The sequence below is a fragment of the Mustela nigripes genome, chromosome 4 (assembly GCF_022355385.1).
Source record: "Mustela nigripes isolate SB6536 chromosome 4, MUSNIG.SB6536, whole genome shotgun sequence".
Lineage (NCBI taxonomy): Eukaryota > Metazoa > Chordata > Mammalia > Carnivora > Mustelidae > Mustela > Mustela nigripes.
Window position 1 is genome coordinate 180,558,072 of NC_081560.1, and position 13,503 is coordinate 180,571,574.

Here is a 13,503-nt window from a genome sequence, read left to right on the forward strand (position 1 = left end):
TGTTTGCTCTCACTGCCTCGCGGGAAACACAGCTGTGGCAGCACTTGGCTGACTGAGCCTAACATTGGGGCACCCCAGGGAAGAAGAGGCATCTCTCCTTTAACTTCTAGAGAACTCCGACCCACTCAGGTCATGTGCCTTGAACCTATCATGGTGGCCTGGATACAGAAGGGGGCTCTGATTGGCTGGGAGCCAAGTCACATGTCTGTTTCTGAACCTATCACTGTGATAAAAATAGGGACTTCTGATTGGCTAGGGCTGAATCATGTGCCCATCCTCACCCTATCATATGGCTGGGAGATGAAGGCTGTGGTTGGCTAGAACTGGGTCACAGGCCCATTGTGTGTCACCCTTAGAGCCTAGGGCTGGATTTTTATGGTCGCGGGGACGGAGATTTCCTTGAAGGAATGGGAATGGAGACCGAGAGACCCGCCAACTCCATGATAGCAGGTGGTGTTTAGTAAGCATTTTCTGTAGGTTAGGTTCTGCTCTGAGTCTTTTCTATGCATTGTCTTATTTAATCCTCAGGATAGTCCTAGAAGGTAGGTATGATTAGTGTCCGCAGTTTACAGATGCGGAGACTGAGGGATGTAGGTGTTAAGTCAGATGCCTCAGGACACACAGGCACACAGTGGGGCTGGCGTTTGAACCCAGGCATTTAGCTCCAGAGCCCATGCTCACAGCCACCACTCTCCCTACAAGTCACAGCTTTACTTGCTGTGGATAAACTCTTCGGGTGTGAAAGTGAGTGGACCTTATGGTTGTGGTCCTCTCTTCTTCTTGTGTTCCTTGTCTTCAGAGAAATCCCCTCTCCGGGGATGATTGTCCTTGTTCCTCCTCTGCATTGGGCGAGGATATCATCGTTCCTTTTGTTCGGGTGGCTCTCCTCAGGTCTAACTCACCCTCTTCCTGGTTTGCCCACGAGGACAGCTGACTGTTTTAGTGCAGCTACGCAATCAAAGGTCCAGCGAGGAGTGCTAGAGAGGGTTCAAGGTAACATGACTCAGTCCATTGAGCATCTTTCTGGCCAGAGAAACCTGCAGAGGCTTTAGCATCATTGCAGGAAGAGCCAGAAGGTACCACCTGCAGCACCCTCCCCACCCCCCATCTTACCTCCAACAGGCACCTTTATTGTCCAGAGGAAGACTAAGGCCCAGAGAGAGCAAGTGAGTTGCCTGAATTCACATAGCAAGTCATTGGCCAGCACCTGGTCTCCAGGCCTCCAGGCTTGCAGTCTTGCACTGCATTTCCTCTTTGGAGCTCTCTTGGCTGCTGTGTGGCTGAGGGCTGGTCACTTCTTGTTTCCATGCCTTTAGCTGCTCAGCTGGAAAATGCAGGGTTTTCATAATTTGAAGTGCTTTGAATTACAAGTAATTTTTAAATCTTTTCAAACTTCCCTAAACAAAGCTCATAAATAAACTTTTCAGATGTGGTTTGAGCTGCAGGCACGGCTTGATCCAGAGATTCGTGACACCGCAAGGACACCAACTTTACTTTTCATCATTTTCCCACCCCGACCCCCTGTGTGTGTGAGCCTCGTCATCATGGCAGCTTCCCTTGCAGTATCAAGGGCACTGCAGCTGACCTTGGTCTCACACCCGCGCACCCCAGCTCTCAGAGGAAAAGAGAGCATTTCTGCTCAGTGTGTCCAAGCACAGAGTGTGGTCCACTCCATTTGGAACTGGTTTGGATTACATGCCTGCCGCCCTGATCCAGTCACTAAGTGGGCAGTGTGACATGGTGATCAGCCATCTAGGCAGTGGCGTCACTGTCCCCGGAACTGCTGGCATCTGGCATACAGGAATCAGGGCATTGGAGAGGGGGAATGGGCTAAGACTAGAGGTTGGGGCATCACTGGTGCCATCCTCTAAAATGCCCTTGTCCCCTCTGAGTCTGCACAGCTTGGAGAGAAATGAGGGGTCCTGAGAGTTTGCTAGTTGTCTTGCTCCATCCCTCTGGGGCTCTGGATCCAGGTGTGGGTTGCCTGGACGGCCCTGCCTGCCTCTCGCCTGCATCTCACCACATTCTTCTTTTCTTGTTTCCAGACAGAGATTACTGCAGTTTATGTGACAAGCAGCCAATTGGGAGACTGCTTTTCCGGCAGTTCTGTGAAACCAGACCTGGGCTGGAGTGTTACATTCAGTTCCTGGACTCAGTGGTAAGTCCCTGCTCCTGGGGAGGCCCTTTGGTCCTCTATGATTAGTGATTGTTTTTGTCCAGAGAAGAAAAATAGACCACATCATTTAGAAGGGTGAAGAATGAAGTTGTTGCTCAAGAAATTTCCAGTGCAGACTTTGAGAATGCTGACTTGTCTGTAAGTCTGCACCCGCTGGGTGACTATGGAGAGGTCACCTCCATCTCGGCCTCAGTTACTGCTGCTTTAAAGGGAAGTGCTGTCATTTTTCTGATTCTGGGAGCCTGGGTTAGTATGCAAGGTGGCGCCTGGGGAAGTTGGATAACACCCCAAGGTAACAGTAGGATTCCTTGGTCCCTTCTTCCAGCTGAAAACCCATTTCCTAAAATTCCAAACCTTGTGTTTGTTTGCTTATTTACTGTCTACTTTTCCACTAGAATGTACGTTCCCTGAGGCCAGGACCCTGGGCTTCCCCTTCACCCCTGTGTAGCACAGAGCATGGCACATACAGGCTTTAAGTAAACGTTTGTGGAATGAACATGTGTTGGCCATTGGAAGCCAATCTGACCGTTACTGCCTCCAGCAAGTGCTGGCATGTACGGATGTGTTTGATGCCGAATGGAGACTTCCTTCACATTTACCAGTCATTGATCTGTTAAACAAACGGTGCCTCGTCTGCATGGGCTGTTAGGACAAGACGTAGGACTATGCAGGAATTCCTCAGCACTTGTGCAGGAAGGCAGGGCGCCCCAGCCTGGCAGACTGCCTTCTGGGTGTCTGCCCAGGGAAGGTGGACAGTGGGTGGGAGGGCAAGGAATGGAAACCAGCCATGAAGGAATGGGGTATTTCCAGGACTTCCTTCCCGGGGCAGGGGACCAAGATGCTGCTGTTTCCTAGAGGCCCTGATGCCACTCTTGGCTGTGGCCATCCCAACCTCTGTGTAGGTTTAGGGGGCAGTCCAGTGGGGCCCAGGATTCTGTGTCTGCTTCAGGGTCTCAGTGTGAATCTCTAGATTTACAAACCAAACTGCCCACTAAGTAGCTCCACCAGAAGTCACCTTCCCCTCAACCCCCAAACCCACTAGGCCTGACATGTGCCTGAATCCAGTGACCAGCACCCGCAGTCACCTAAGCCTAAAAACTTTGGAATGTCCTTGACCCCTTTCTCTTCATCATCCCTTCCCCCATCTAATCCAGGACTATATGCTTGATTCCTTGACCCCTCGCAGACCAGTTCCCTCCACTGCCTCTGTCTTGGTTTTGGTGGAGGCTCTCAGCGTGTCTCACATAGTGACTACAAGAGTTTTCAACCTTGGCTGAGTAATAGAAACACCTGGGGAGCCTTAATAATTACCAGTGCCTGAAGCTGAAGCTGAAGCCCAGACTCATTAACCCGAATCTTAGAGGGGGTGGGGGTGGGGGCTAGTAGTTTCATAACTTCTCATAATTTCAAATGGTTAAAAGTGAAGTCAGAGAGCAATATATGCACCGCTCACCCCACTTGAACCATTATGAACTCATGGCCAGTCTTGCTTCGCCAGGTCCTGCCCCCTGTAGTGTTTCATAGCAGATCTCACACATAGGATCTCATCTGTGAGCATTTCCTTTCAGTATTCCTGAACGATAAGGGCTCTTTCTCACACAAAAAAATCAGCACAATACCCTTCGTGTGGCTCTAAGAAAAGTAATTATTATCATCAAATATTAGTGTTTAAATGTCCAACTTTCTCACTTTTTGTAAATGCATGTTTTAACAGGCTAGAACCATCTCTCCTTGTTCATCCTTAGGAGTGTCCCATAATGGGAATTTGCTGCCATCCCACGTGTCGTGTAACGGGTGTCTCTGAATTGCTTGCAAATTGCTGATTGAATCAAGAAACTTGACCAGATTCAGTTTCAGTTGGGTTTTTTGGTGGTTGTTGTTTTTTGGCAGGGGCAGGGTGACTTCATAAGTGGTTTCTTATTCTTCCATCAGGGGACGTTACTCTCTGCTTGCCTTTCTGTCAGAGATGGCGGCTGATTTAGGCGGTACCCAAATGTGTTGATTAAGTAGGGGTTGCAGCGCGGCAACATTCTCATTTTGTCATTCCTTTTTCATTTGTTAACTGGGGCACTTCCTTTTGATTACTATTTGGTTACCCGGTGGCAAAGTTCATGGAGGCGTTGCTTCATTCTTTCCCTGTATTTATGTTTTCTAAATACCAGCTCAGTTCACTGGCAGCTTCCAGTAGTAGTAACCAGTTTGTTTTAAAGGCATGGATTTACACATGGATGCATTTCAGTGTGTGGTGGTCATTATCCTTCCTTATGCTCTGGGATCTCATTGTTGGCCACCAGGATGGATTCTCAGCCCTTGAGAGGATGCAGTAGTCACGGGCATCTGTTTGCTATCCTGTAGGATGCGATGTTACAGCTCATCTTGTATCTTTCCTGCCCTAGATTTAGAGTCCTTTGTATCTCCAAGGAGCCCTGGTTCCTCTCCTGGGAAATGGTACTTGGAGACCACAGTTTGCCCATCACCCATGGTTTGGGCCTGATTTCTAATAGACATTGGCATTTTTCAAGTTGCCCCTGGCTATATTGTGTATCCAGGGTTGGGAAGCATTGACACCTAGGATAGAGTCCCAAGTTCTGAGGCTGAGTACCAGGACTTCCACAGCCAGGCCTCCACCTGCACTATTCATCCTTGACCTTCACCGGGGTCTTTCCTGAGCCCAGCGTTTTTGGACTTGCCACCACCGAGGTTGAAGTCTCTGGGCCCTGGCTTCCTCACTTCTGATTTCTGAAATGCCCCCATGTAACCCTCAGGAGAATGCCTGCTTGTTCCTTCTTCTCTCATATTCTACTCTCAGAAGCCTTCCCCAGCCGCCCCGCCCTGTTGTGCCCTCTGCTCTAGGTGCTGGCTCCAAACCGCACCTGAGCCTCACTATCGGGCCGTGCCGGCAGAATGACGTTGTTAGTCAGGCATGCAGCCTCCACAGACAGACCAAAGGAGCGATGCTGGCTCTGGGTGGGTGCTGAACCCATCTGTGAGAGTTTGCCAGGGGAGTATGTGGTGGAAGGGCAAGGCAAGCCGGGCAACAGCCAGTGCAAAGGCCTACAGGCCCAGCATCGGTGGCTGGAATGGAGGGAGCAAGGGCAGAGAGGGGTCTAGGGGACTTGTTGGTTGTGCAAGACCTTGTGCCATTAAAGAACTTTGACTCTGAGTGAAACGGGGAGCCAGTGGAGGGCTCTGAACAGTGGCATGGTCTGACAGGATTCTTAGGGATCCCTCTGGCTCCTGTATTGGAGGGGAAAGGGTGGGCACAGGAGCTCTGATAGGAGGCAACTGTAGCAGTCCAGGCGAGGGCCGATGGTTGCTCAAGCCAGCACGGAAGCTTTTGGCGGTGGTGAGAGCGGATGAATTTGGGGCATGTTTTGGAGGCAGAGTGAACAGTATTTTTGGATGCCTTGTGGGTAGATAGAAGAGTTAAGGATGACTTCAAAGCGTTGACCTGAACAGATGGAAGGGTGGAGGAAGGGAAGGGCTGTGGGAGGTGTGTTTGGGAGAAGACCAGGAGCTCCATCTTAGGCTCGCTCAGCCGGAGGGTCTCGCAGACATCCAAATGGAGATGCTTGAGGGGAGATGGATGTTCGAGTTGGCGTCTGCAAAAAAGGTCTGGGCTAGATATGGAAGATGGAGAGTTGTCAACGTAGAGCTGGTATTTAGGGCCATGGGCTGGGTGAGCTGACCCAGGAGATGAATGTGGAAGGCGAGGTGAGGACCAAAGACCGAGCCGTGGACCAAGGCTGCTCCCCATTTGGAAAAGATGAGGCATTGCCAGCTTTGAGACTCGTCTAGAGAGTTGATGAGGCAGAGCAGGGCAAGGCTAAACCCAGGAGCCAGTGGAATTTTCCAGCCACGTGTCTTGTTAGACGCTTATAGTCAGTTGGAAAAGAAGAAAAAAAAAATCCAATGGATGCCCATTTTCATTCTAGTCGTGCAGACGTTCCCTTTTGCTGGGCCAGTACCAAGAGCTCTTTTTCTGGAAAGGAAATGTGAGTCTGGCTCCCCGCGTTGATGCGACAAACGGTCTTTACATTCGCCTTAACACCGTCGCTGCTCGGAGAGGCCGGCCCCGCCCCTCGCATTTTGTCTGCATCTCTGGGAACTAGCAGGGCCTTTTCATCACCCATCTTGACGTCAAATGACCAGGCTTTGGAACACCTCTTTTACGCAGGAAGGCTTTATTGAGTTTTCCAGGGCTGGCGCAGCCCTCGCCTGAAATGGGTTTTTTCCTTCCACCCTGACTGGACCTCCGAGGAGGCCGCATACAGCCCTGGTGCTCCTTGGCTCAGCCGGCACCATCTACACCGTTCCCACCTCTATGTTGAATTTCTCCCAAGTAGGGTTTATTAAAAATAACCCGTCCTCGTCAGGCTCTGACATAGTCCCCAGGAAACGCTGCTGTCCTGCACAGTCCCAGTGTTTGAGTTTCTCGAGTCAAGCAGGAGACCCGTGGCTGTTTCGAAGCGGGGACTGAGTAACGGAGGGGCAGCAGAACTGCCGCGTGTCATTCAGCAGGCCGCAGGGCTAACGCACCCCTCAGTTTTAGTTGTCAAGGGCCTCTTGGGATCCTGAGAAGAACTCCCTCATTGCCCTTCTCACAGAGAGACGGGATCAGAGACTAAAGTCAAAGCCGTGACTTGATTTGACCTCAAAGAGGATTTGCCCACCTGGTTGGGACCAGAAGGGGCTCCAGGGTCAACCTCCACAGGCCAGTATGGCCTTTCCACAGACTTCGTCAAGATCAATGTACTTCTTCTCTCCACTGTTTTCTGGGAGCATTGGTGGCATGCCAGCTCATTTAGACCCCTCCTGTCCCCTCTCTTGGGTGGCATGACTGAAAGTTCTCAGGTCCCTTCTCTTTGGGGCTGGGGAGATATGTGGCACGTACCCAGTCAGCTGGTTAGCACTAATTTCCTGGATGTCTGTAGTGTATCATCCTTTGTTCTAGCAGCTGGAGACTATACGCTGAGGAGGAGAGGAAGTTCTTGCCCTCATGGAACTTGCTTTCTGATTAAATGAAGGATTGAGAAATGAATAAATGAAGAGAGCTTTCAATAAAGTAAGCGATACTAGCTATGAGTTCACATATGTAAGCATTCGTTACCTGTTGCTGTATAAGAAATAACCTCAAAATGCAGCAGCTTGAACCAACAAGAAACACCTATCTTGTGGCTTTTGTGGGTCAGGAATTTCTGGATGATTTACCAAGATGCTACTGGCTTTTCTCAAAAGGTTCTCAAAAGGTTCTATTAAGATGTTGGCTGGGGCTGCAGTCATTGAAGGCTTGATCTGCTTTGAAGTCTGTGTGCTTGGCTGGCAGGTGAGTGGTGGCTGTTGGTTGGAGTCCCCAGTTGCTGTCCATGTGAACTGCTTGAGTGTCCTTGTCCATGGCTGGCTTTCCCCACAGTAGTGATTCCAGAGAGCATGCTAGAAGCTGCAGTGAGTGTTACGACCTAGCCTGAGAGGTTCCATACTGTCCTGTGCTCAGTATTTTGATGTTTACATGCGTTAGCTCTTTCCAGTATGAAAGAGACTTCTCCAGAGGCAAGGATTGTTACAGTCCCCATCTTGGAGACTGGCAGCTCTAGATAGGGGGATACAACAAATGAAGTCTTATATCAGGAAATGCTAAAAGGCACTTCAAGCCATTCATTAGCCTAGAACTGTAGGAAATTACTTGAAATCAGTGGGCTATCACTTAGCATTAAATATGCCCGCTTATCCTGAAATTATTTGTAAAATGAAACGATTTGCTGGGCCTCACCAGAGGAGTCAAGGACTCTACTTCTCTTATTGATGAGTCATACCCAGTAGTTGTCTTGGCTTTCTATCACTTCTGTGCTCTCGCCAAAGAGGGAGGGGGTGTAAGGGGAGTAATCATTCTTCAGATGGACATGGAGACCCTCAGAACAGTTGATAAAGCCAGACCCTGGGAACAGGGTCATCTGGAAGAAGTACCACTTATACAGTGGGTCCATCTGGTATACCTCTGTGAGGTTGTCCAGTCTCCTGGGTACCCCACCCATAGTCCTGAACAGCATGGCTCTCCTAGGAGCTGCCATGTTCCTAATGGGTGTAACCACCCCCCTGCCCCCATTCACAGTCAAGTAGCGTAGGGGTGAGCCTGGGAGCCAATGTAGGCCAGTGATATATAAACTTGAGTGGAGGTCCTTCTCTGGTAGAGAATGCTTAACATAAAAAGCCTGGGAGCTGCTGACTACCATGTTCCACTGGAGCAAGCCAGTCAGCACTGAGAGAGAATGAGGCACGTGTACGTGCCTACACATGTGCACATGCACAGACAAAGTGGGTTCCAGAAGTGCTCCTGTTTCTGGTTCCTGAATCTGGTTCCTGTTAATTGGGGCCTGGCTGCATTTCATTTCTCCCACAATTTGGTTGTTCAGTCCATCCTTGAATTCTAAAAGCTAAGAGATAACGGTTTTTGCCTGAACTAGGCTAGAATGGGATTCTTTTTTTTTTTTTTTTAAGAATTTATTTATTTGACAAAGAAAGATCACAAGTAGGTAGAGAGGCAGGCAGAGAGAGAGAGAGAGAGAGAGGAGGAAGCAGGCTCTCTGCCGAGCAGAGAGCCCGATGTGGGACTCGATCCCAGGACCCTGAGATCATGACCTGAGCCAAAGACAGTGGCTTAACCCACTGAACCACCCAGGCGCTCATAGAACGGGATTCTTTTCACTTAGAACTGAAAGACTAACCGGGAGAGTCAAAGACCTGTCCATGGCAGCCTTGGAGAGTGAAGACAGAGAAATAATTCTGGGCTGGGGGAGGAGGAGAAGGAGCTAGGGGGTCCAGGGGTGTTGGAGAGGGTGAGGAAGAGCCACTCAGGGCTGAGGCTCTTGGGAGAGTGTGATGGGGTAGGCAAGAGGGGACAGCATGACCCCTCTGCGAAGGACTCTGACAGCTGCTGGTGGGTTTGTCACCTCCCCCAAGGGAAAAGTGTGACACCCCCTTCCTCCTGCCTTCTTTTAAGCCTTTGCCCGAGCCAGGCTATTTTGCACAAGCTGGTGTCTGCAGAGCTGTCGGTATGGTCTGGGGTCCCCCTGGAGTCACTCCTCCCACTCCCAGGCTGTACTCCAACATGGCCAGGGGTCGGCTCCTCCCTCTCTTCTTTCTCTGGTCTCATCCCATCTGTTGACCCGAGGGGGGCCAGGGACTCTGTTCCTGATGCAGGCGCCTCATGCCAGCTAGAGACCGCAGAATAGTCTGCCAAGGTAGATACAAGCTTTGGGACTGACTAGACTCACCCGGTCCTGGGACTCCTGGGCGATGCGCCACCCCCTGCAGTGCTGCTTCATTCTAGCTGGGGAGCAGAGAGGGGGCAAGGCCCGGGCCCAGCCATCTGAAGGATTGCTCAGTCCTGACAGGAGATGGACAGCCTGCCCACGAACGAGTGCAGGGCTGTTGATGGAGTGCTTAGCAGGATGGGGAAGTCAGTAGCACTGACGCAGTAAGTGGGAGCCTTTCCTGCCTCTGCGTCCGCAGGGACAAGGGGAGGGACTGACGCAGGTCAGCATACGCAAGCTGGGTCTTCAGAAGAGGGGGCAGGGAACCGTGATGCCCAGGTGGCAGGGGGTAATTGCCCATCCTGATTCTCGCCTGCCCCACACCCGGGTAGAGAGTGACTCCAGAGGGGCAGACAGAGACCTCCAGCCCGCAGGGGCAGCACAGGCAAGGCGCTGAGGCCGGTGTGGGTGGAGCTGGGTGTTTCTCCAGAAAGGGCCATGCTGAGCAGCACTGCCAGCCAAGCGCGTCACTTGTCCCTGCCGCGAGGACTTTGGAAAAGCTGACCACATTCGGTAATTACAGAAGCCGGAGGTGGCAAGACCTCATAGCATCTCTGACTTCATCTTCTTGTCAGGGCCGGAGAAGGTCTCCCAGGAGGAGGAGGTGGCATCTGGAGTGAGTCAGAGGCCGAGAGGAATCCAGCTATAACTCTGCTCTGCCCAACGGGGGCTGCTTCGAAAACGTGGCAGGTCCCCTTTCACTGGCTGTGGTCTTCGTGTTTTTAAAAATCATCGGAGAGAAGTGTGTTTTAATAGAGAGGACATATTTTCACCGGCATTTTCTGAGATTGATGATGAAATTAGAGCAGACCAAGAGGGTGAAATACTAGGTTTATAAACTAGGATGTACACCAGTGTTTATACTCTTTGACAGGCAGAGGTCTAGAAATAATTCGTTTTGCCTTAAACTCAATGTAGCATTTTGCTCTTTGTGTTGTAACAGCATCTCATCTCCAAAGGCCATTTCTGCATTTGGCGTAAATCACAGTCGGAGGCGAGGCTCATGAAATGGGCGACTCGGCCTGGCTGTATCTGGGGAGGAGAGGGATCCTCTGAGTGGATTAGCATAGGTGGCCGTTGGTGCTCTGGCTGTTAGGGCTGAGCTCCGAGGTTTCAAATAGGCCTTAAAGCAGAGAGGATGGCACATGTCCCCTCTGTTGGGGGACGAGGATAAGACCTAGCACCGTCTCCGGTTGGAGAGAACTCCCTTACTGATGGAGGCCGTGGGGGCATTCCTCGCGTGTGGTTTTCTCTCTTTCCATTGAAGTCTTTGTCCTGCTGCCATTCCCCAACGCTAATTGTAAAATTCTGGGCTATTGGCCCAACCTCTTGTTTGCTGCTTATGTTTTCTGGTCACAGCTGATTTCAGCAGCTTTTGCCCACTACCTGAGCAAGGGTATTCCCCTAGCACTGGGTTCCCCGGGTGGTCCCCTGCCTCGGGTGGCGTGATCTGCCTGAGCTCTGCCCACCCAGCTGAAGCACCGTGGCACCTTCTCTCCATAGGAGGCCTCTCGGGGGTCACTGTGGAGACATGGCCTGTCACTCCAGGTGACTTAATCAGTGTGGAAAGCCCAGCTGGAAGCCTTCTGTTGGTTTTCTGCCTCCCAACACAAATGCTCTTCAAGTGGTGGTGACCTGACATGGACTCTCAAAGAAAGGCCTTTTGATCCTGGGCTGGGGATGCCTGTCCCCGCGTGCTCCCGGCTGCCTCCCTGTGGAACCGTGGCGCCCAGCCGCCCAGCCGGGCCTCTGCTGGGAGGCAGCTGACCTGAAAGTGATGTTATTTTTTTAACGTGGGTTTTAGTACCCAGAGCAATAATATTTTCAGCTGGTTATTGAGGCTGATTAATGAGCTTCAAGCCTCCATTTGGTTAAATAGAGCCGCCTTCACAGATGTATTTTGGGACAGTGCAAATCCAGGGTTCTGCATGGGATCGAGTTACCCCAAAAGGTGGTCGGCCATTTGCCCGGGGTCTGGGTCCTGCAAAGCAGTCTGGGTAGATTCCCATGGTGCCAGACCACTAGGCGGGTTTCCAGAGTGGCAGGACACTAGGTGCTTCTCTCCTCACCCTAGAAAAAGAGTGGTCAGTCTGAGCCCCTCTGGAGACATAGCTTCCAGCCCGCTCACGTGCTCACTTGGCTGCATTTGAACTGGTTATTTGTGCTCTCGGAGCCTTAGTTTCTTTATCTGTTAATTGGGAATAATAATACCTACCTTGAGGGTGAGGCTCCATACTGTGTCGGGTGTGCACACGTGTGTGTTAGTTTGGGAGGATTGTCGGTGAGCAGCGGGGAAAAAAATAACAGGAAAAACTCCAGCGAAAGAGCCACCTTCTCCCCATAAATAGTCTCAGGAAATCATCAATCAAATCAATTCAGCAAGAAACGATGAGCCCCACAAGGCTAGTCGTAATGGTGTGGAGGCACTGAGGCGGGCGACGCACTGAGGCCAGTGGCCCGTGGAAGTCAGGAGGCTTGTGCTCCTCTCCTGGCTCTGCCACCACCAGCTGTGTGGTATTGGGCCCAGTCTTGGCTTCTCTGAGCCTTGGTGTCCAGTTCTGTAAGTTGAAGGGGTTGGATTCTTTCCAGAATGACTGTCCCATAGCCCTGTGATCCAAATGACTAAAGCATTAACATTTTTCTTTGGAGAAATATCACTGAGTCTTGATTCTCTATTAGAAGAGCAATGGTAACACAGGAAAACTCACTGCTGTTGGATGGAAAAGTGCCTGACTGCAGCCGCGGGCGCTCCACGTGCTGCCTTGCTTCCTTCCTGGAGGGGCTTCTGGACTGGCCTGGGGGAGATTGGGCCCTAGACAGTGGGTTGTGGGGTAGCCGTGAACTGGGTCCGGAGGGCCGGGCACCTACCTCCACGGTGTTTCAGCCTGTGTTGATGTCATTTCCTCTCTCTTTTGAAATAGCTACATTTTTGGACCGAGGTTGACAAATCCTTGGGTGGTGGATTTTGAAATGGTTATAAACAATTTGCAATTAGTTCTCTTGTCTAAATGAGAAAGGCAGGCTTACCCAGGCTTCTTGCTAACTTGAGGCCTTTTATCCTCTTGGCAAGTACGTCAGATGTGAGTGAAGGAGCCCCTCTTGAGGTCAAAGGAAATAAAAAGGTTTGTCTTCTGGAGGTCCCGCCCACTTGGCCAGTGATCTGGAGTCCTAAGTTCCTTGGAGTTGTTGAGAAAGAGCTCCAGTTTGGAGATGGAAGCCTCAGCCCGGCTTTTCCTCTGCGTGACTCTGGCCAAGTCTGCTGAGCCCCCTGCTCGTCATATGCAGACGGAGGGGTGTAGTGGGAGATCCGACCCTCCCGAATCATTGCCTGTGCTTTTTTGAGGTTCAGATAAGAACATCTGAAAAGGGGCACCTGGGTGGCTCAGTCGGTTAAGCGTCTGTCTTTGGCTCAGGTCGTGATCCCAGGGTCCTGGATCAAGCCCCGCCTTGGGCTCCCTGCTCAGCGGGGCGTCTGCCTCTCCCTCTCCCTCTGTGTGTGTGTGCACCCTCTGAACATCTGAAAAATTTCTGTATGTTCTTTCTATAAGCTGAAAAGCTGCAAAAGGTGAGGCATCCTTAATAGCGTTTTGTCTTACAAGGCACGATAGTGACAACGGTGATAATCAGGCAACTGTTCATCGAGTTACTGTGTGCCTGGCTCCGGGCTGAGAGCGCGGTCACACTCTGTCTACACAGTTGCCCTGTAGCGGGGCCTTCTTCAGTCCTTGCTTCATGGCGGTGAAGGAAATCATCTAAGGTCATGAAGCCGTGAGGTCTGAGTGACCTGAGGCAGCCTCTCAGGGACCTTGTAGTTTGGTGGCTCGTTATTTTCCAGTGGCTTCCTGTGATTTATCGGAGTCAGTGGTTCTCAACCCAGCTGCCCAGAGCCCTGCCCTCCTGGCCAGAGGGTCAGAGTCTGTGGGGTGGGTGGTTGGGGTGGGGCCCGAGCACCGGTGTTTGCTTCGGTGAGCCTCACGGGCAGCCCGAGAGGAGAGCGCCTGTGCTAACGAGCACGTG

The 13,503-nt window shown here is 51.3% G+C and overlaps 1 protein-coding gene across 1 annotated transcript in view; it reads left to right on the forward strand.

The window, feature by feature from the left end:
- The window catches only part of GRK5 (G protein-coupled receptor kinase 5), a 205,841-nt gene that overhangs the window by 144,843 nt on the left and 47,495 nt on the right, over positions 1-13,503 (forward strand). The window contains exon 3 of the mRNA XM_059398697.1: positions 2,046-2,158. Within this exon, the coding sequence (XP_059254680.1) occupies positions 2,046-2,158 (113 nt within the window). The remainder of the gene's footprint in view (positions 1-2,045; positions 2,159-13,503) is intronic.